Below are 22,475 nucleotides of genomic sequence, written 5' to 3' on the forward strand. Positions count from 1 at the left end.
AGCTCTTACAAATGTTTGGGGACTTTTCACAAGCCCAGATCACTGCTACACACCGTCTCTCAATCTGTGCATCTGTTGTCTTTGTGTGTGTTAAGATGACATTGACTGCTTGACAGTCACAATGACTTGCACTTGGACTTGGACTTACAATGTCCAATATTTCCATCAGGTTTTGGTGGTGACCAAAATGGAGCTAAAAAGAAATAGAATTTTATATTCGCATACACCAACATTAATCCAAATTAATACTAATAGCATTTAATATGGACTGAATGTGCAAATGAGCCACTGCTTGCTAACAAGACCAATATATCAGATTTCTAAAATATAATGTAATGTTTAAACCTTGTGGTACGGCTCCCTAATGGTCAAGAAATGTCAGCTACTGCAGGCTTAGACTCCATATTTGTACTGGACCAGTTATTTTACAGTGTAAAATTTCAATGATCCTGCCTAAAGTCAAATTACTTGACTTTCCATAGAGTAATCCTCATTCTACATTATATTTCCATGCTGTAACTGAAAATATAAATTGGATTTTCGCACTTTAAAAATGATCATTTCAAAAAGTAAAATATGTGAAGCCTCACTGAATTTTATTGTCTGAAAACAAATTCAGGAAGGAAATTTAAAAACAGGCTGGTACCCAAATCTCTTTTTTCTGTTTGTGCTTCTTGCCCCAACTTGCAGGTCCACAGAGATGAAACACCACTGTTCAATCAGTACTTTTTATCCTGCTAAAAAATGCATAAATACCAGTGCAAACATCTTTTGTGCGACAAGGTACATGTGATGCCACCCAGTGGGTTAGTCCTCTCAGACAGAATGACGTCCACACAGTGTTGGCATGAGCGAGGTTGGGCACTGTTACAGTTGTTGTTAGTGGCGTCTTTCTCTCAGGCTGAGGAGCCGGTGTGCAGGCTGAGAGGGGATCCTGAGAGTCCTCAGCTGTCTAAGGACGGGGACATTATGCTGGGGGGAATCTTCTCTTTCCACAGCAGCTGGAAGGAAAGAAGAGATACCTACATGCACAAACCACTGCCGCTGGAATGTATCAGGTAAATTATACTGTAAAACTATTTGTATTAAAAATATTAAGAGGAAGTGGGTAGAGATAGAAAACAGGTAAAAAAGAAAAAAAGGGTTATCAAAATAAGTACTGAAATGATAAATATTCCCTGTTGTGTGCATTATTACTATCAGTTACTTTCATGTACTGTGCTATTGTTTCTGTTTGAAGTGCTGTGACTACAAAAATATCACTGTTTGCATTAAGTTTGAATTTCAGAGAGTTCCAGTTTGCCCAGGCTATGCTTTTTGCCATTGAGGAGATTAACAACAGCACAGACTTGCTGCCTGGCATCTCTCTGGGATATAAAATGTATGATTCTTGTCGATCAATTGCAAGAGGTGTGAGGGTTGTACTGGCTTTGGCTAATGGTTATGAAATTGTATCTGCACCATCTGAGGCACCATGTACCAGAACTGCACAGGTGCAGGTCATTATGGGAGAAAGTTCTTCCTCTCCATGCATGGGTATAGCTACTGCTATTGGACCTTTTCATATCCCACTGGTGGGTAGGTTTGGTAAATGAATTTTAATTGTGAAAATATACTGATTATTCTGAGATTTCATATATATTTCTATGTTTAATATTTATCTTAGGATGTCATTTCTTTTCTCTTTTAGATCAGTCACTTTGCCACCTGTGCTTGTCTCAGTGACAAAACCAAGTACCCATCCTTCCTCAGAACAATACCCAGTGACTACTACCAGAGCAGAGCTCTAGCCCAGTTGGTCAAGCACTTTGGTTGGACGTGGGTTGGAGCTATCAGAACCAATGATGATTATGGTAATAATGGGATGGCTACATTCATAGAAACTGCACAGCAGCTGGGAATCTGTCTGGAGTACTCTGTGTCTTTCTTTAGAACAGATCCACCAAATAAAGTACAAAAGATAATTGACATTATCAAGGCTTCCACCTCCAAGGTGATTGTCGCTTTCCTCTCCCACATGGATATGGATGTGCTAATACGTGAGTTGTCCCGCCACAATTTGACTGGATACCAGTGGGTAGGCAGTGAGAGCTGGATCTTTGATTCCCAAACTGCAGAACTGGATACGCATCATATTCTGGATGGTGCCATAGGCCTGTCCATCCCCAAAACACATGTCAGCGGCATGAGAGAGTTCATACTGGATGTGAAGCCACTCAATTCATCTAGTAATGAAATGTTTACTGAATTCTGGGAGACGTTATTTAGCTGTAAGCTCAAGCAGTCAGAGTCATCAGCAGAGAATCAGAGAGAATGTACTGGACATGAAGATTTGACTGGAGTGCATAACAGCTTCACTGATATGTCCCTCATGCCTATATTTAACAATGTTTACAAAGCAGTGTATGCTGTGGCTCATGCACTTCATAGTATTCTGGGCTGTAATGAAACATGTAACAACAAGGTGCAGCTAGATCCATTCACGGTGAGTTCAACACTAAATACTAACATTCTCATTTTCACATGAGGTCACAAGAAAAATGGTTCCAGTGTTTTTAAAAGTGTTCCCTCTGTGATGCTGCTGAGTGATCAGATCTACAGGATGTTTGTCACAATTAACCAAATCATTAACTGTCTTCTTAGATTTTACAGCACATAAAAAAGGTTCACTTCAAAACAAAGGAAGGAGATGAGGTTTTCTTCAATGAGGACGGAGACCCAGCAGCAAAGTATGAAATTATAAACTGGCAGCCAAGAGAAAATGGCATTGTGGACTTTGTCACAGTTGGTCTCTATGATGCATCTTTACCTGCAGAAAAGCAGCTGAATCTGCACAATAAGACTTTAATTTGGGCAAAGAACTCAACACAGGTACGTTACCAAGCGTAATTAGTAATAATAGTATAATTGTTACTCTGTGATGATGTTTGGCTTCAATGAATCAAAATTGATAATAGAGGTTGGCAAAGACACCACCTATTTAAATTCTGTGTCTATACATTTTACTCTTAGTAGCTTTGTCCATGCAGGTGCCTGTGTCAGTCTGCAGTGAGAAATGTCCCCCAGGAACTCGTAAGGTTCTCCAGAAAGGAAAGCCTGTCTGCTGCTATGACTGTATAAGATGTGCAGAGGGAGAAATAAGCAACATTACAGGTCTGGTAAAATTTAATGTGGGATTTTCACTTTACTGTGCTATAAAACAAAACTGTCATGATCACAAGCCAATCTTAAGAAATGGCACATTTTTATTTTTTACAGTCCCTGACAAAAGTCTTGTTGCTTATCCAAGTTGTAGGAACAACAAATAATAACTTGACTTACAGTTGATCAACTGGAATAATAAATGGCTTAAATCAAAGGCAATGCCCTCTAAATTATGCTTATTATACCAAAATAAAGTTTTGTATCATTCATTGAGTTTTATCATTTAATTAGGACAGAAAGGTCAGATTTTAAATTTAAATTTACTATGTCCTTGTGCGACAAGACTTCTGTCAATGACTGTAATTCCCAAAGCAGTTCCGTGGCGAATTTCCATAAAATGTGTAGTATCACAATCTGTGGATGATTTCTGTTTCTTGTTTATATATATATATATATGATATGCATAGAGTTCATGCAGAAAAAAATAGAAGAAAGAGAAAAGAAATAACATTTACTTTACTGTTACGTTTCAGACTCTGTCACCTGTGTGAGATGCCAACCTGAATTCTGGTCAAATGAGAGAAGAGATGCTTGTGTAAAGAAGGAGGCAGAGTTTCTATCATATGAAGAAATTATGGGAGCACTGCTCACTGCAGCGTCACTGTTTGGAACATGCATGACTGTAGTTGTTGCATTCATTTTTTTCAGACACAGGAAAACTCCTATTGTCAGGGCCAACAACTCTGAGCTGAGCTTCCTGCTGCTCTTCGCCTTGACTCTGTGTTTCCTGTGCTCTCTGACCTTCATCGGCCGGCCCTCTGAGTGGTCCTGCATGCTGAGACACACAGCATTCGGCATCACCTTTGTCCTGTGTATCTCTTGTGTTCTGGGGAAAACTATAGTGGTGTTAATGGCCTTCAGGGCCACACTTCCAGGCAGTAATGTGATGAAATGGTTTGGACCTGCACAGCAGAGACTCAGTGTTCTGGCTTTCACTCTCATACAGGTTGTTATATGTATCCTGTGGTTAACAATTTCTCCTCCTTTTCCATTGAAGAATTTTAAGGACTTCAAGGACAAAATCATCTTAGAGTGCGCTCTGGGCTCAGCTCTGGGCTTTTGGGCTGTACTTGGGTATATAGGAGTTCTGGCCATGTTATGTTTTGTTCTTGCTTTTCTGGCTCGGAAACTGCCTGATAACTTTAATGAAGCCAAATTTATCACCTTCAGCATGTTGATATTCTGTGCAGTGTGGCTCACTTTCATTCCAGCATATGTCAGCTCTCCTGGGAAGTTCAGTGTTGCTGTGGAAATATTTGCTATCCTGGCCTCCAGCTTTGGACTGCTCATTTGTATTTTTATTCCAAAATGTTACATTATCTTAATGAAACCAGAGAAGAATACAAAAAAGAACATGATGGGGAAGGCAGCACCAAAATCATTCTGAGAATTTTGAACATTACTGTGTAAATGGCAGGTAGTTTTCTGTTGCTGGCTGATGTCAGCTCCAACATGAAGTTTCAAAACTGTCCATCCTTCCTCCAAAGCATACGGGACACGTTGGTGAACCGGCTGTCTGAGATGTCTCCAATTTCTGCAGATGACTTTCATTGTGTACATATAAGATAGAGGATCTTGGAGTATGTTACTTAATTGATGTTCCTGCTGTTCATGAGTGGGACTAATGGCTCATGATCTGTTTGAACAGAGAAGATTTCAATCCCTTACAAATGTCTGTAGAACAAGCGCAGATCACTGATACACACTCTTTCTCAATTTGCACATATGTTGTCTCTGGTTTCTTATAATATTAAATGTTATAGAATTTTCTCTGAGAAAGTTGGACTGGTATTAGATTCTTGAAGACATTTGACCTCTCATCCAAGAGGCTTCAGTTCTGACTGACTGCTGGAGAGACCCAGGTATTTAGTCTTGTATCGTTAACCAGGCCAATGATACCACTTATTGGTCAGTGTTCCTGGGTGTTCTGATGAATGTTGTCAGAGTCGTTAAACTCACCTGGAGTCAGGAGTGAATGACGGTCGTTGGAGACACACGAGGCAACGTGTGGACAGGTGCTTAGTCTCATGGAAGTCTCCTGAAAGGATAACATTGTAGGTGGGACATCAGTGGTACCTGAGGCCTCCTCTTATGTGGAAGGACAGTTTCTCTGCTTTGACGCTGATGGCCTTGAAGACGTTGGCATCTTCAAAATGTTGAAGATGTTTCACCTCTCATCCAAAACTCTTGAAGAATCTAATACCAGTTTAGTTTCCCTATATTCAAACTTTCTCAGAGAACCATGACTTGGATGACTCTTCACAGTTACAGATTTTTTTTATGTTGTCCAACAATAACATCTGAGAGTGCACTATCTGTACATTGAAAACATTTCAAATCTGCTCTAATGGATAATATTATAGTAAGTAACATACAATAACCATCCCACATTATTTTTCAGTGTTTGAATGGAAAATATAAATACAAGTATACACTGGATCTTCATGATGTAAAATTTATTATTTCAAAAAGTAAATATGTGAAACCAAGTTGAATCTTACTGTCTGAAAACACATAAACTAAGAAAAACAAACAAACAAAAAAAGGTTTGTGCACCTCCCGTCTCTTGCCCGAACTTGCAGGTCCACAGAGATGAAACATCACTGTTCTATTATTACTTCTTATGCTGCTCAAAAATGTATAAATATCAGCACAAGCTTCTGATTTACACAAAGTACATGTGGTGTCAGGCAGTGGGTTAGTCCTCTCAGACAGAATGACGTCCACACAGAGTTGGCCTGAGCGAGGTTGGGCACTGTTACAGTTGATGTTAGTGGCGTCTTTCTCTCAGGCTGAGGAGCCGGTGTGCAGGCTGAGAGGGGATCCTGAGAGTCCTCAGCTGTCTAAGGACGGGGACATTATGCTGGGGGCAATCTTCTCTTTCCACACCAGCTGGAAGGAAAGAAGAGATACCTACATGCACAAACCACTGCCACTGGAATGTATCAGGTAAATTATACTGTAGAAATATTTGTATTAAAAATATTAAGAGGAAGTGGGTAGAGATAGAAAACAGGTACAATGATAAATATTCCCTGTTGTGTGCATTAATACCATCAATTCCTTTTATTTCCTGTGCTATTATTACCATTTCAATTTGTGTGATAAGTACAAATATTTATAACTGTTTGCATTAAGTTTGGATTTCAGAGAGTTCCAGACTGCCCAGGCTATGCTTTTTACCATTGAGGAGATTAACAGCAGCACAGATATGCTGCCTGGCATCTCTCTGGGTTATAAAATGTATGATTCTTGTGGATCCATTGCCAGAAGTGTGAGGGTTTCACTGGCCTTGGCTAATGGTAATGATATTGTATCTGCACCATCTGAGGCACCATGCACGAGACCTGCACAGGTGCAGGCCATTATAGGAGAAACTTCTTCCTCTCCTAGCATGGGTATATCTACTGTTATCGGTCCATTTAATATCCCACTGGTGGGTAGGTTTGGTAAATAAGTTTTATTTGTGAAAATATACTGATTATTCTGAGTTTCCATATACACTGTTGCCCATAAAGTTGGAAAAAAATATATTTTACCTGTTCTCATGAAATTATTGTGACAATGTGATTTATTCTTCATAGATAAAGTGTATATCTTCTCAAAACTTTATTGATCACTTGCTTGCAATATGATTACTGATGTGTATAGAACAGAATGAAAAGAGGAATGTGTCTGAAAGCAAAATTATTCCGAGTTTATGGGCAACAGTGTATGTTTATATTTTGGATATTTATCTTAGGATGTCATTTTTTTCTCTTTTAGATCAGTCACTTTGCCTCCTGTGCTTGTCTCAGTGACAAAACAAAGTACCCATCCTTCCTCAGAACAATGCCCAGTGACTACTACCAGATGACAGCTCTGGCCCAGCTGGTCAAGCACTTTGGTTGGACTTGGGTTGGAGCTATCACAACCAATGATGATTATGGTAATAATGGCATAGCTACATTCAGAGAAACTGCACAGCAGCTGGGAATCTGTCTGGAGTACTCTGTGCCTTTCTTTAGAACAGATCCACCAGAAAAAATACAAAAGACAATTGACATTATCAAGGCTTCCACCTCCAAGGTGATTTTTGCTTTGCTCTCCCACATGGATATGGATGTGCTAATACATGAGTTGTCCCGCCACAATTTGACTGGATACCAGTGGGTAGGCAGTGAGAGCTGGATCTTTGATTCCCAAACTGCAGAACTGGATACGCATCATATTCTGGATGGTGCCATAGGCCTGTCTGTCCCCAAAACACATGTCAGCGGCATGAGAGAGTTCATACTGGATGTGAAGTCACTCAATTCATCTAGTAATGAAATGTTTACTGAATTCTGGGAGACGTTATTTAGCTGTAAGTTCAAGCAGTCAGAGTCATCAGCAGAGAATCAGAGAGAATGTACTGGACATGAAGATTTGACTGGAGTGCATAACAGCTTCACTGATATGTCCCTCATGCCTATATTTAACAATGTTTACAAAGGAGTGTATGCTGTGGCTCATGCACTTCATAGTATTCTGGGCTGTAATGAAACATGTAACAACAAGGTGCAGCTAGATCCATTCACGGTGAGTTCAACACTAAATACTAACATTCTCATTTTCACATGAGGTCACAAGAAAAATGGTTCCAGTGTTTTTAAAAGTGTTCCCTCTGTCTGTGATGCTGCTGAGTGATCAGATCTACAGGATGTTTGTCACAATTAACCAAATCATTAACTGTCTTCTTAGATTTTACAGCGCATAAAAAAGGTTCACTTCAAAACAAAGGAAGGAGATGAAGTTATCTTCAATGAGGACGGAGACCCAGCAGCAAAGTATGAAATTATAAACTGGCAGCCAAGAGAAAATGATGTTGTGGACTTTGTCACAGTTGGTCTCTATGATGCATCTTTACCTGCAGAAAAGCAGCTGAATCTGCACAATAAGACTTTAATTTGGGCAAAGAACTCAACACAGGTACGTTACCAAGCGTAATTAGTAATAGTAGTATAATTTTAAAAATTTGAATTTTTTCATAATATTTTTTTTTGATGCATAAAAATTTATAACAAATTGATGTCAAGACACCACCTGGTAAAAATGAATACTCGTACACTTTGCTGATAGTAGCTTTGTTCATGCAGGTGCCTGTGTCAGTCTGCAGTGAGAAATGTCCTCCAGGAACTCGTAAGGTTCTCCAGAAAGGAAAGCCTGTCTGCTGCTATGACTGTATAAGATGTGCAGAGGGAGAAATAAGCAACATTACAGGTCTTTTAATATTTAATGTGTTTCCATAAATGGCACTTTTTTATTCTCTAATGTTCAAAGTAGGACAGGTGACCGTAGTGAATATGCAGTGACTATAAAATATTCTCAGCAAGTCTAACACCTTCTCTAATTTTACGTTTCAGACTCTGTCACCTGTGTGAGATGCCAACCTGAATTCTGGTCAAATGAGAGAAGAGATGCTTGTGTAAAGAAGGAGGCAGAGTTTCTATCATATGAAGAAATTATGGGAGCACTGCTCACTGCAGCGTCACTGTTTGGAACATGCATGACTGTAGTTGTTGCATTCATTTTTTTCAGACACAGGAAAACTCCTATTGTCAGGGCCAACAACTCTGAGCTGAGCTTCCTGCTGCTCTTCTCCTTGACTTTGTGTTTCCTGTGCTCTCTGACCTTCATCGGCCGGCCCTCTGAGTGGTCCTGCATGCTGAGACACACAGCATTCGGCATCATCTTTGTCCTGTGTATCTCATGTGTTCTGGGGAAAACTATAGTGGTGTTAATGGCCTTCAGGGCCACACTTCCAGGCAGTAATGTGATGAAATGGTTTGGACCTGCACAGCAGAGACTCAGTGTTCTGGCTTTCACTCTCATACAGGTTTTAATTTGCATACTCTGGCTGACAATCAACCCTCCGTTTCCTTTCAAGAATTTGTTGCTCTATAAGGACAGAATAATCTTAGAGTGCAATCTTGGCTCAGCTGTAGGCTTCTGGGCTGTGTTAGGATACATCGGGCTTCTGGCTGCCCTGTGTTTCATCCTTGCTTTTCTGGCTCGGAAACTGCCTGATAACTTTAACGAAGCCAAATTTATCACCTTCAGCATGTTGATATTCTGTGCAGTGTGGCTCACTTTCATTCCAGCATATGTCAGCTCTCCTGGGAAGTTCAGTGTTGCTGTGGAAATATTTGCTATCCTGGCCTCCAGCTTTGGACTGCTCATTTGTATTTTTATTCCAAAATGTTACATTATCTTACTGAAACCAGAGAATAATACAAAGAAGAATATGATGGGGAAGGCAGCACCAAAATCATTCTGAAAAGTTTGAACATTATTGTGTAAAAGGCACTCTGCTGCCATCATAATTATTACACAACAGTTAATTTTTGACATGCAATATGGAGATGATAGCACTTCATTCAATGTAATACAAAATCAGATCAACCAATACATAAAGTGTGAGTAAATGTCCAAATGTAATACATGATTCCTCACTGGTTTTCCAATATATATTACAGTTTATAAAATGTAATCAAACAATAAAATCTATGTTTTCACAGACAGAAACATCTTTGCCTTAAAACATTTTGTTTAATCTACTGAGGCTCGAGCTCAATAAGGCTCAGCACAACCACCTGAACTGGCTCAGGAAGGCAACCCTGTTATTGGAGGCACAGGACAGATTTCATTTCATACGGGACAGGATTATGTAATTAACACTTTTCAATACAAAGTCTTTTATGTGAAGTGACAGTTTGACAGATCTGACTTCTGATAGGAACATACAGCTGATGGCTGTGTTAGAGCCTGCATGCCATTCTGCCGTGTCAGAACTGTCCATCCTTCCTCCAAAGCATACGGGAGACATTGGTGAACCGGCTGTCTGAGATGTCTCCTGTTTCTGCAGATGACTTTCATTGTGTGCATATAAGATAGAGGATCTTGGATCCTGGTGGAGAGACCCAGGTATTTAGTCTTGTATCGTTAACTTGGCCAATGATATCACTTATTGGTCAGTCACCTGGAGTCAGGAGTGAATGACGGTTGTTGGAGATACATGAGGCAAAGTGTGGACAGGTGCTTATTCTCCTGGAAGTCTCCTGAAAGGATAACATTGTAGGTGGGAGATCAGTGGTACCTGAGGCCTCCTCCTGTGTGGAGGGACATTTTCTCTACTTTGATGTTGACGGCCTTAAAGGAAAAAAAGAGCAGTTACAATGTCAGAGATTTCCCTCAGGTGTTGGTAGCAACCAAAATAGAGATAAAGGGAAATATACACTGTTGCCCATAAAGTTAGAACAACATATATTTTACCTCTTCTCATGAAATGATTGTGATAATGTGATTTATTCTTGGTGAAAAAGTGTCTTCTCAAAACTTTACTGATCAGTCTCTTCCAATGTGATTACTGATGTGTATAAATAGGAATAAAAAGAAGAATGTGTCTGAAAACAAAACTTATTCGAACTTTAGGGGCAACAGTGTAATTTTAAATTTGCATTATCCAGGAGGACAAAAACAGGAGTCCAAATTAATGCTAATATCATGTTCTACAGTCTGAACGTGTACGTAAGCCACTGGTTGTCAACAGGTCAACTTTATAATGTTGTTTTTACATCTTATGGTGTTGCCCCCAAGTGGCCAAAAATTTGCAGTTGGTGCAGGATTAACAAGACTCTTTATTTGTACTGGACCAGTTGTTACTCTGATGTGTGAAATTTCCCTGAGCCTGCCTAAAGTCTAATTTTCTCTTACATACAATAACCATCCCACATTGTTTTCCAGTGTTTGAATTGAAAGTATAAATACAAGTATACACTGGATCTTCATGTTGTAGGATTTATTATTTCAAAAAGTAAATATGTGAAACCAAACTGAATCTTAGTGTCTGAAAGTCTATGTACTAAGAAAACAAAACAAACAAAAAAAAAAGGTTTGTGCACCTCCCGTCTCTTGCCCAAACCTGCAGGTCCACAGAGATGAAACATCACTGTTCTATTATTACTTCTTATGCTGCTCAAAAATGTATAAATGTCAGCACAAGCTTCTGATTTACACAAAGTACATGTGGTGTCAGGCAGTGGGTTAGTCCTCTCAGACAGAATGACGTCCACACAGAGTTGGCCTGAGCGAGGTTGGGCACTGTTACAGTTGTTGTTAGTGGCGTCTTTCTCTCAGGCTGAGGAGCCGGTGTGCAGGCTGAGAGGGGATCCTGAGAGCCCTCAGCTGTCTAAGGACGGGGACATTATGCTGGGGGGAATCTTCTCTTTCCACAGCAGCTGGAAGGAAAGAAGAGATACCTACATGCACAAACCACTGCCACTAGAATGTACCAGGTAAATTATACTGTAGAAATATTTGTATTAAAAGTATTAAGAGGAAGTGGGTAGAGATAGAAAACAGGTACAATGATAAATATTCCCTGTTGTGTGCATTAATACCATATATTCCTTTTATTTACTGTGCTGTTATTTCCATTTCAACTTGTGTGACAAGTACAAATATTTATAACTGTTTGCATTAAGTTTGGATTTCAGAGAGTTCCAGACTGCCCAGGCTATGCTTTTTACCATTGAGGAGATTAACAACAGCACAGACGTGCTGCCTGGCATCTCTCTGGGTTATAAAATATATGATTCTTGTGGATCCATTGCCAGAAGTGTGAGGGTTGCACTGGCCTTGGCTAATGGTAATGATATTGTATCTGCACCATCTGAGGCCCCATGTACCAGACCTGCACAGGTGCAGGCCATTATGGGAGAAAGTTCTTCTTCTCCTAGTATGGCTATATCTACTGTTATCGGTCCATTTAATATCCCACTGGTGGGTAGGTTTGATGAATAAGTTTTATTTGTGAAAATATACTGATTATTCTGAGTTTCCATATACACTGTTGCCCATAAAGTTGGAAAAAATTATATTTTACCTCTTCTCATGAAATTATTGTGACAATGTGATTTATTCTTCATAGATAAAGTGTATATCTTCTCAAAACTTTATTGATCACTTGCTTGCAATATGATTACTGATGTGTATAAAACGGAATGAAAAGAGGAATGTGTCTGAAAGCAAATAAACTCCAACTTTATGGGCAACAGTGTATGTTTATATTTTGGATATTTATCTTAGGATGTCATTTCTTTTCTCTTTTAGATCAGTCACTTTGCCTCCTGTGCTTGTCTCAGTGACAAAACCAAGTACCCATCCTTCCTCAGAACAATGCCCAGTGACTACTACCAGATGACAGCTCTGGCCCAGTTGGTCAAGCACTTTGGTTGGACTTGGGTTGGAGCTATCACAACCAACGATGATTATGGTAATAATGGCATAGCTACATTCAGAGAAACTGCACAGCAGCTGGGAATCTGTCTGGAGTACTCTGTGCCTTTCTTTAGAACAGATCCACCAGACAAAATACAAAAGACAATTGACATTATCAAGGCGTCCACCTCCAAGGTGATTTTTGCTTTGCTCTCCCACATGGATATGGATGTGCTAATACATGAGTTGTCCCGCCACAATTTGACTGGATACCAGTGGGTAGGCAGTGAGAGCTGGATCTTTGATGCCCAAACTGCAGAACTGGATACGCATCATATTCTGGATGGTGCCATAGGCCTGTCCGTCCCCAAAACACATGTCAGCGGCATGAGAGAGTTCATACTGGATGTGAAGTCACTCAATTCATCTAGTAATGAAGTGTTTACTGAATTCTGGGAGACGTTATTTAACTGTAAGTTCAAGCAGTCAGAGTCATCAGCAGAGAATCAGAGAGAATGTACTGGACATGAAGATTTGACTGGAGTGCATAACAGCTTCACTGATATGTCCCTCATGCCTATATTTAACAATGTTTACAAAGGAGTGTATTCTGTGGCTCATGCACTTCATAGTATTCTGGGCTGTAATGAAACATGTAACAACAAGGTGCAGCTAGATCCATTCACGGTGAGTTCAACACTAAATACTAACATTCTCATTTTCACATGAGGTCACAAGAGAAATGGTTCCAGTGTTTTTAAAAGTGTTCCCTCTGTCTGTGATGCTGCTGAGTGATCAGATCTACAGGATGTTTGTCACAATTAACCAAATCATTAACTGTCTTCTTAGATTTTACAGCACATAAAAAAGATTAGGTTTAAAACAAAGGAAGGAGATGAAGTTTTCTTTAATCAGGATGGAGACGCAGCAGCAAAGTATGAAATTATAAACTGGCAGCCAAGAGAAAATGGCATTGTGGACTTTGTCACAGTTGGTCTCTATGATGCATCTTTACCTGCAGAAAAGCAGCTGAATCTGCACAATAAGACTTTAATTTGGGCAAAGAACTCAACACAGGTACGTTACCAAGCGTAATTAGTAATAGTAGTATAATTTTAAAAATGTGAATTTGTCATATTTTGTTTCAATGCATAAAAATGAATAACAAAGTGATGGCAAGAAATCACCTGGTAAAAATGAATATTCGTACACTTTGCTGATAGTAGCTTTGTTCATGCAGGTGCCTGTGTCAGTCTGCAGTGAGAAATGTCCCCCAGGAACTCGTAAGGTTCTCCAGAAAGGAAAGCCTGTCTGCTGCTATGACTGTATAAGATGTGCAGAGGGAGAAATAAGCAACATTACAGGTCTTTTAATATTTAATGCGTTTCCATAAATGGCACTTTTTTATTCTCTAATTTTCAAAGTAGGACACGTGACCCTGGTGAATATGCAGTGACTATAAAATATTCTCAGCAAGTCTAACACCTGCTTTAATTTTACCTTCCAGACTCTGTCACCTGTGTGAGATGCCAACCTGAATTCTGGTCAAATGAGAGAAGAGATGCTTGTGTAAAGAAGGAGGCAGAGTTTCTATCATATGAAGAAATTATGGGAGCACTGCTCACTGCAGCGTCACTGTTTGGAACATGCATGACTGGAGTCGTTTCATCAATTTTTTTCAGACACAGGAAAACTCCTATTGTCAGGGCCAACAACTCTGAGCTGAGCTTCCTGCTGCTCTTCTCCTTGACTCTGTGCTTCCTGTGCTCTCTGACCTTCATCGGCCGGCCCTCTGAGTGGTCCTGCATGCTGAGACACACAGCATTCGGCATCATCTTTGTCCTGTGTATCTCTTGTGTTCTGGGGAAAACTATAGTGGTGTTAATGGCCTTCAGGGCCACACTTCCAGGCAGTAATGTGATGAAATGGTTTGGACCTGCACAGCAGAGACTCAGCGTTCTGGCTTTCACTCTCATACAGGTTTTAATTTGCATACTCTGGCTGACAATCAACCCTCCGTTTCCTTTCAAGAATTTGTTGCTCTATAAGGACAGAATAATCTTAGAGTGCAATCTTGGCTCAGCTGTAGGCTTCTGGGCTGTGTTAGGATACATCGGGCTTCTGGCTGCCCTGTGTTTCATCCTTGCTTTTCTGGCTCGGAAACTGCCTGATAACTTTAACGAAGCCAAATTTATCACCTTCAGCATGTTGATATTCTGTGCAGTGTGGCTCACTTTCATTCCAGCATATGTCAGTTCTCCTGGGAAGTTCAGTGTTGCTGTGGAAATATTTGCTATCCTGGCCTCCAGCTTTGGACTGCTCATTTGTATTTTTATTCCAAAATGTTACATTATCTTAATGAAACCAGAGAATAATACAAAAAAGAATATGATGGGGAAGGCAGCACCAAAATCATTCTGAAAATTATAAACATGGTGCCATCATAATTTTTATAGAACAGTTTATTTTTTTAACAAGACTTTCAAATAGACTCCCATATTCATTTTACTGCAGACTTGTAATATTGCAAGTCTTTGGTATTTTTCCACTGTGTATCATTTAAATTGTGACATACCATATGGAGATGACAGCACCTCATTCAATTTAATACAAAAGCAGATCAACTAATACATAAAGTGTGAGTAAATGTCCAAATGTAATACATGATTCCTCACTTGTTTTCCAACATTTATTACAGTTTATAAAATGTAATCAATAAAATCTATGTTTTCACAGACAGAAACATCTTTGCCTTAAAACATTTTGTTTAATCTTATGAGGCTCGAGCTCAATCATGCTCAGCACAACCACCTGAACTGGCTCAGGATGACAACCATGTTATTGGAGGCACAGGACAGATTTCATTTCAGGATTATGTAATTAACACATTTCACACAATTCCAGTCATATGACAATGAAACAAGTATTTATTGTTAGACTCATATATGCATTTTAAACAACCTGTCTTGTACTTTTTACTTTACAGGGTAATATCAGTAGCAAAGACAATACAAGGTTTCCATTATTAAATACATGTCAGTGTATCTGACTGCTGTGCAGCATTAATATCATTGCATTGCATATAACCTTCTCTGAGAAAACCTTTTTCAGTTTTCTTAGACTCCTCTTTGCCAGTCCTCTAAGCTGCTCTTTTTAGTCTTTTTGGTTTGTTTTATTATTTAAACTGAAAAATTTAACAGAAGTTTAAACATGACGTAATCTCAAAGGTAACCTACCAATAAACCCACGGAGATGCTGAGGATTATTCTGCTTCAGTACATATCTTCACCAAGGGGGGGAGTTGTAGGTTTCAGCAGTGAGGATCACTTCCGCGTTCAAAAAGCTGCAGTTCCTCGGCCGCCGCTGGGGGGCTGGCTCCAGAAGTGAGTAATTCTCCATTGACCCCCATGTTAAAATAGCCAACTTTACAGCCTAAAAAAAGTTATGTACAGCCTGGTATATTTTTCGTTTTTGGTCTCTAATGATAGTTTCCACCTCCGTGAACATTGTGTGGGGGGGGCGGGGGGGCGGGTTTGTATCACAACCGTTTTAGTGTTATTTAGATGGTCACGTTGAGTAACCACAGCCATAGACATGCACAGGCAGTTAGCTCTTTGCTAAAGCATCGGCTGGGCTAGGCGGCTACATCCGGAGGCCTCCGGCTACCTCCAGCGGTTGACGGGCTGCAGTGTCCGTGTTTGTTTGCCAATGTTCGGATAGGTTTTTGTGACAGTGTGGCTTGTTGTAGTGTCGACTGTACTAACCGACCGTCGAAGGAGTCCGTGTTACATTTTTTTCGGTAAGTACATTTCTCACTATTTTACCTGGATGACCTGGATGTTTGCACTAATTAGCATGTATTAGCATATTTTGCCGCTAGCTTATGACTTAATTGCCGATTTATGGTCGCTGCTGATACAGATAGAGGACCGGAACAGCTAATGTTAGGAACGCTGCTGCGGTGTGTTCCGTGCTCTGAGTCTGTTTATTGCGGGAATACTGGGCTACAACTTTATTTCGTCTCATTTTTCTGTTTAAAAAGTCCGACATTGCAATGGACAGAGCAGCTCCGTCAGTAAGCGGCTGTTGTTGTTTGTGTTTCGAGCTAGTCGGTTCGGACTCGGGGATTGTCGTGTGGTGGATGTAGCTGCGTGTAGCTGCCGCTTAGCTTGTTAGCCTAGCTGATTAGCCTTAGGCTTGCTCGGTTGCTCCGAGCTAAGCGGCCGAGTTCTCGGCCGGCTGACTCCGGCTGACCCGTAGAGTAACCGCCTCTTCGCCAAATATGGAAAGTACGCTCCCACTAAAATTCAAGATGGCGTCACGGGTGCTACGTCCATGTCTTACACAGTCCATGATCTTCCCCAACTACAAAGTCTTTTAAATGTGAAGTGACAGTTTGACAGATCTGACTTCTGACTGTTAGAGCCTGCATGCCGTTCTGCTGTTGTGTAGTTTTCTGTTGATCGTTGATGTCGGCTCCAACATTAAGTTTCAGAACTGTCCAACAGGCCAACTTTATAATGTTGTTTTTACATCTTATGGTGTTGCCCCTAAGTGGCCAAAAATTTGCAGTCGGTGCAGGATTAACAAGACTCTTTATTTGTACTGGACCAGTTGTTACTTTGATGTGTGTAATTTCCCTGAGCCTGCCTAAAGTCTAATTTTCTCTTACAATAACCATCCCACATTGTTTTTGAATGTTTGAATTGAAAGTATAAATATAAGTATACACTGGATCTTCATGATGTAACAGTTATTGTTTAAAAAATTAAATATGTGAAACCAAACTGAATCTTAGTGTCTGAAAACACATAAACTAACAAACAAAAAAGGGTTTGTGCACCTCCCGTCTCTTGCCCGAACCTGCAGGTCCACAGAGATGAAACATCACTGTTCTATTATTACTTCTTATGCTGCTCAAAAATGTATAAATATCAGCACAAGCTTCTGATTTACACAAAGTACATGTGATACCACCCAGTGGGTTAGTCCTCTCAGACAGAATGACGTCCACACAGAGTTGGCCTGAGCGAGGTTGGGCACTGTTACAGTTGATGTTAGTGGCGTCTTTCTCTCAGGCTGAGGAGCCGGTGTGCAGGCTGAGAGGGGATCCTGAGAGTCCTCAGCTGTCTAAGGACGGGGACATTATGCTGGGGGGAATCTTCTCTTTCCACAGCAGCTGGAAAGAAAGAAGAGATACCTACATGCACAAACCACTGCCACTGGAATGTACCAGGTAAATTATACTGTAGAAATATTTGTATTAAAAATATTAAGAGGAAGTGGGTCGAGATAGAAAACAGGTACAATTATAAATATTCCCTGTTGTGTGCATTAATACCATCAATTCCTTTTATTTCCTGTGCTATTATTACAATTTCAATTTGTGTGATTTGTACAAATATTTATAACTGTTTGCTTTAAGTTTGGATTTCAGAGAGTTCCAGTCTGCCCAGGCTATGCTTTTTACCATTGAGGAGATTAACAACAGCACAGACTTGCTGCCTGGCATCTCTCTGGGCTATAAAATATATGATTCTTGTGGATCCATTGCCAGAAGTGTGAGGGTTGCACTGGCCTTGGCTAATGGTAATGATATTGTATCTGCACCATCTGAGGCACCATGTACCAGACCTGCACGGGTGCAGGCCATTATGGGAGAAAGTTCTTCCTCTCCATGCATGGGTATAGCTACTGTTGTTGGACCTTTTAATATCCCACTGGTGGGTAGGTTCGGTAAATAGATTTCTTAAAATACTTATTCTGTAATTCCATATATATGTATATTTTGAATATTTATCTTAGGATGTAATTTCTTTTCTCTTTTAGATCAGTCACTTTGCCACCTGTGCTTGTCTCAGTGACAAAACCAAGTACCCATCCTTCCTCAGAACAATACCCAGTGACTACTACCAGAGCAGAGCTCTGGCCCAGCTGGTCAAGTATTTTGGTTGGACTTGGGTTGGAGCTATCAGAACCAATGATGATTATGGTAATAATGGGATGGCTACATTCATAGAAACTGCACAGCAGCTGGGAATCTGTCTGGAGTACTCTGTGTCTTTCTTTAGAACAGATCCACCAGACAAAATACAAAAGATAATTGACATTATGAAGGCTTCCACCTCCAAGGTGATTGTTGCTTTCGTCTCCCACATGGATTTTGATTTGCTAATACATGAGTTGTCCCTCCATAATTTGACCGGATACCAGTGGGTAGGGTGTGAGAGCTGGATTTTAGATTCTCTAACTGCAGAACTGGATACGCATCATATTCTGGATGGTGCCATAGGCCTGTCCATCCCCAAAACACATGTCAGTGGCATGAGAGAGTTCATACTGGATGTGAAGTCACTCAATTCATCTAGTAATGAAATGTTTACTGAATTCTGGGAGACGTTATTTAGCTGTAAGTTCAAGCAGTCAGAGTCATCAGCAGAGAATCAGAGAGAATGTACTGGACATGAAGATTTGACTGGAGTGCATAACAGCTTCACTGATATGTCCCTCATGCCTATATTTAACAATGTTTACAAAGGAGTGTATGCTGTGGCTCATGCACTTCATAGTATTCTGGGCTGTAATGAAACATGTAACAACAAGGTGCAGCTAGATCCATTCACGGTGAGTTCAACACTAAATACTAACATTCTCATTTTCACATGAGGTCACAAGAAAAATGGTTCCAGTGTTTTTAAAAGTGTTCCCTCTGTCTGTGATGCTGCTGAGTGATCAGATCTACAGGATGTTTGTCACAATTAACCAAATCATTAACTGTCTTCTTAGATTTTACAGCACATAAAAAAGGTTCACTTCAAAACAAAGGAAGGAGATGAGGTTTTCTTTAATGAGGACGGAGACCCAGCAGCAAAGTATGAAATTATAAACTGGCAGCCAAGAGAAAATGATGTTGTGGACTTTGTCATGGTTGGTCTCTATGATGCATCTTTACCTGCAGAAAAGCAGCTGAATCTGCACAATAAGACTTTAATTTGGGCAAAGAACTCAACACAGGTACGTTACCAAGTATAATACATTATAATTGTTACTGTGTGATAATGTTTTGTTTCACTGCAAGTTTTTCCAGGACACCCCCTGGTAAAAATAAATGCTCGTACACTTTGCTGATAGTAGCTTTGTTCATGCAGGTGCCTGTGTCAGTCTGCAGTGAGAAATGTCCCCCAGGAACTCGTAAAGTTCTCCAGAAAGGAAAGCCTGTCTGCTGCTATGACTGTATAAGATGTGCAGAGGGAGAAATAAGCAACATTACAGGTCTTTTAATATTTAATGTGTTTCCATAAATGGCACTTTTTTATTCTCTAATGTTCAAAGTAGGACAGGTGACCCTGGTGAATTTGCAATCACTGTAAAATATTCTCAGCAAGTCTAACACCTGCTTTAATTTTTACGTTTCAGATTCTGTCACCTGTGTGAGATGCCAACCTGAATTCTGGTCAAATGAGAGAAGAGATGCTTGTGTAAAGAAGGAGGCAGAGTTTCTATCATATGAAGAAATTATGGGAGCACTGCTCACTGCAGCGTCACTGTTTGGAACATGCATGACTGTAGTGGTTTCATTCATTTTTTTCAGACACAGGAAAACTCCTATTGTCAGGGCCAACAACTCTGAGCTGAGCTTCCTGCTGCTCTTCGCCTTGACTCTGTGTTTCCTGTGCTCTCTGACCTTCATCGGCCGGCCCTCTGAGTGGTCCTGCATGCTGAGACACACAGCATTCGGCATCACCTTTGTCCTGTGTATCTCTTGTGTTCTGGGGAAAACTATAGTGGTGTTAATGGCCTTCAGGGCCACACTTCCAGGCAGTAATGTGATGAAATGGTTTGGACCTGCACAGCAGAGACTCAGTGTTGTGGCTTTCACTCTCATACAGGTTTTAATTTGCATACTCTGGCTGACAATCAACCCTCCGTTTCCTTTCAAGAATTTGTTGCTCTATAAGGACAGAATAATCTTAGAGTGCAATCTTGGCTCAGCTGTAGGCTTCTGGGCTGTGTTAGGATACATAGGGCTTCTGGCTGCCCTGTGTTTCATCCTTGCTTTTCTGGCTTGGAAACTGCCTGATAACTTTAACGAAGCCAAATTTATCACCTTCAGCATGTTGATATTCTGTGCAGTGTGGATCACTTTCATTCCAGCATATGTCAGCTCTCCTGGGAAGTTCAGTGTTGCTGTGGAAATATTTGCTATCCTGGCCTCCAGCTTTGGACTGCTCATTTGTATTTTTATTCCAAAATGTTACATTATCTTAATGAAACCAGAGAATAATACAAAGAAGAATATGATGGGGAAGGCAGCACCAAAATCATTCTGAAAATTATAAACTTGGTCCCATCATAATTTTTTTACAGTTAATTTTTTTAACAAGATTTTCAAATAGACACCTATATTTCATTTTAGTGCAAATTTGTAATATTGCAATTCTCTGGTATTTTCCAACAGTTTCATCTTTTAAATTGTGACATACAATATGGAGATGGTAGCACTTAATTCAATGTAATACCAATCAGATCAACTAATATATAAAGTGTGAGTAGATGTCCATGTGTAATACATGATTCCTCACTGGTTTTCCACCATTTATTACAGTTTATAAAATGTAATCAAACAATTAAAATCTATGTTTTCACAGACAGAAACATCTTTGCCTTAAAGCATTTTGTTTAATCTACTGAGGCTCAAGTTCAATAAGGCTCAGCACAACCACCTGAACTGGCTCAGGAAGGCAAGTTTGTTATTGGAGGCACAGGACAGATTTCAGTTCATACGGGACTGGATTATGTAATTAACACATTTCACGCAATTCCAATCATGACAATGAAAAAGTATTTATTGTGCAAATGGAAATGGTTTATGTGTTTATGTGTATTTTGTTGTGGATTTGTACGTCAGCTATGAATTCTGATATGGAAAACACAGATGATGGCAGAGTTAGAATCTGGATGAACCAGCTGTCTCAGATGTCTGCAGTTTCTGTAGAAACTGTTTGTTGCTCACATAAGGTAGAGGATCTATGAGTGTGTCACTCCATCAATGTCCTTGTTGTTCACGAGTGGGACTATATATATATATATAGATAGATACTTTATTCATCCCCTAGAGGAAGTTCACAGAATCCAGCAGAGTAATGGCTCATGATCTGTTTGAACATTGAAGATTTCAAGCTCTTACAAATGTTTGGAGGACTTTTTACAATCCCAGATCGCTGCTACACACTGTTTCTCAATCTGTGCATCTGTTGTCTTTGCGCTTGTTATGGAGCGTAGCTGCTTGCACCAGAGGTCACAGCTGTTTTTTTTTTTTTTTTGTTAACAACTTAAAGGGCTTAGACTGGTGCTTCTGACATTGACTGCTTGACAATCACAAAGACTCACTTGACTAAAGTCAAGTTCTCGTATCATAAAATGTTAGAAAATGTTACTTCAGTTCAGTTCACTCTTATGATACCTAATGATAACATCAAAGATTGTACTATCTGTACATTTAAAACATGTTAAAGCTGCTCTAATGGATATTATTATAGTAAGAATAGATTGAATTGGTATGTTTTTTTAATGGGTTTACTGTTAGTGACAAAGTCACAGAAAATTACATCCTAACTCTATTAACTATTTTTGTTCTACAGCCTGCATTTTTAAAGTTGTGATTCTTTATCACCATTTTCAGGGACACCAGGCTGAATTCAGTAAAAGAAAAACAAAACACGTATAGCGTCAGAAACTTCCCTCGGGAGTTGGTGGCGACCAAAATAGAGCTAAAAGGAAAAATGTTTTTTTTTTATTTGTGTTCACCACAGGGACACAAACATTGGTTCAGTTAATAGTGATATCACTTTCTATGGGCTGAATGTGTAAATAAGTCACAGTTTGAAAACAAGATCAACATATTAACTTCATAATGTTAATTTTACAGCTCATGGTGCTGACCCTAAATGAACAAAAAAAACTATTTAATGCTTAAGAAGAATCTATATTTGTACTGGACCAGATACTGATGAAATTTCACTGAGCCTACC

The 22,475-nt window shown here is 39.8% G+C and overlaps 3 protein-coding genes across 3 annotated transcripts; all 3 read left to right on the forward strand.

Annotated features, from left to right (window-relative positions):
* The first annotated feature begins 864 nt into the window (after nucleotides 1–864).
* On the forward strand, nucleotides 865–9,502 carry LOC121187252. The gene is made up of 12 exons (XM_041046427.1): nucleotides 865–1,058; nucleotides 1,277–1,574; nucleotides 1,691–2,485; nucleotides 2,644–2,871; nucleotides 3,030–3,153; nucleotides 3,678–4,582; nucleotides 5,936–6,153; nucleotides 6,343–6,640; nucleotides 6,970–7,764; nucleotides 7,927–8,154; nucleotides 8,322–8,445; nucleotides 8,589–9,502. The coding sequence occupies exons 1-12, from the start codon at nucleotides 970–972 to the stop codon at nucleotides 9,500–9,502; spliced, it is 5,016 nt and encodes a 1,671-aa protein (XP_040902361.1). The 5' UTR covers nucleotides 865–969.
* Nucleotides 9,503–11,325: 1,823 nt separating this feature from the next.
* Nucleotides 11,326–14,865, forward strand: LOC121187075 (extracellular calcium-sensing receptor-like). The gene is made up of 6 exons (XM_041046168.1): nucleotides 11,326–11,519; nucleotides 11,709–12,006; nucleotides 12,337–13,131; nucleotides 13,294–13,521; nucleotides 13,685–13,808; nucleotides 13,952–14,865. The coding sequence occupies exons 1-6, from the start codon at nucleotides 11,431–11,433 to the stop codon at nucleotides 14,863–14,865; spliced, it is 2,448 nt and encodes an 815-aa protein (XP_040902102.1). The 5' UTR covers nucleotides 11,326–11,430.
* Nucleotides 14,866–17,486: 2,621 nt separating this feature from the next.
* On the forward strand, nucleotides 17,487–20,774 carry LOC121187281 (extracellular calcium-sensing receptor-like). Its single transcript, XM_041046465.1, has 6 exons — nucleotides 17,487–17,680; nucleotides 17,870–18,167; nucleotides 18,274–19,068; nucleotides 19,231–19,458; nucleotides 19,593–19,716; nucleotides 19,861–20,774. Exons 1-6 carry the CDS (start codon nucleotides 17,499–17,501, stop codon nucleotides 20,772–20,774), a joined length of 2,541 nt encoding a protein of 846 aa, XP_040902399.1. The 5' UTR covers nucleotides 17,487–17,498.
* Nucleotides 20,775–22,475: the final 1,701 nt, after the last annotated feature.

The sequence above is a fragment of the Toxotes jaculatrix genome, chromosome 9, assembly GCF_017976425.1.
Source record: "Toxotes jaculatrix isolate fToxJac2 chromosome 9, fToxJac2.pri, whole genome shotgun sequence".
In the NCBI taxonomy this organism is placed as follows: domain Eukaryota; kingdom Metazoa; phylum Chordata; class Actinopteri; family Toxotidae; genus Toxotes; species Toxotes jaculatrix.

What these genes read in the sequence shown, in the direction of transcription:
- LOC121187075 (XM_041046168.1), top strand. Translation starts at nt 11,431, where the DNA reads ATGCTGGGGGGAATCTTCTCTTTCCACAGCAGCTGGAAGGAAAGAAGA. An exon ending in CTGCCACTAGAATGTACCAG is followed by an intron (nt 11,520 to 11,708) that starts GTAAATTATACT and finishes GTTTGCATTAAG; the next exon opens with TTTGGATTTCAGAGAGTTCC. An exon ending in TGCAGCTAGATCCATTCACG is followed by an intron (nt 13,132 to 13,293) that starts GTGAGTTCAACA and finishes CTGTCTTCTTAG; the next exon opens with ATTTTACAGCACATAAAAAA.
- LOC121187252 (XM_041046427.1), top strand. Translation starts at nt 970, where the DNA reads ATGCTGGGGGGAATCTTCTCTTTCCACAGCAGCTGGAAGGAAAGAAGA. An exon ending in GTCCATTTAATATCCCACTG is followed by an intron (nt 6,641 to 6,969) that starts GTGGGTAGGTTT and finishes TTTCTCTTTTAG; the next exon opens with ATCAGTCACTTTGCCTCCTG. An exon ending in AGAAATAAGCAACATTACAG is followed by an intron (nt 8,446 to 8,588) that starts GTCTTTTAATAT and finishes TTTACGTTTCAG; the next exon opens with ACTCTGTCACCTGTGTGAGA.
- LOC121187281 (XM_041046465.1), top strand. Translation starts at nt 17,499, where the DNA reads ATGTTAGTGGCGTCTTTCTCTCAGGCTGAGGAGCCGGTGTGCAGGCTG. An exon ending in CTGCCACTGGAATGTACCAG is followed by an intron (nt 17,681 to 17,869) that starts GTAAATTATACT and finishes GTTTGCTTTAAG; the next exon opens with TTTGGATTTCAGAGAGTTCC. An exon ending in AGAAATAAGCAACATTACAG is followed by an intron (nt 19,717 to 19,860) that starts GTCTTTTAATAT and finishes TTTACGTTTCAG; the next exon opens with ATTCTGTCACCTGTGTGAGA.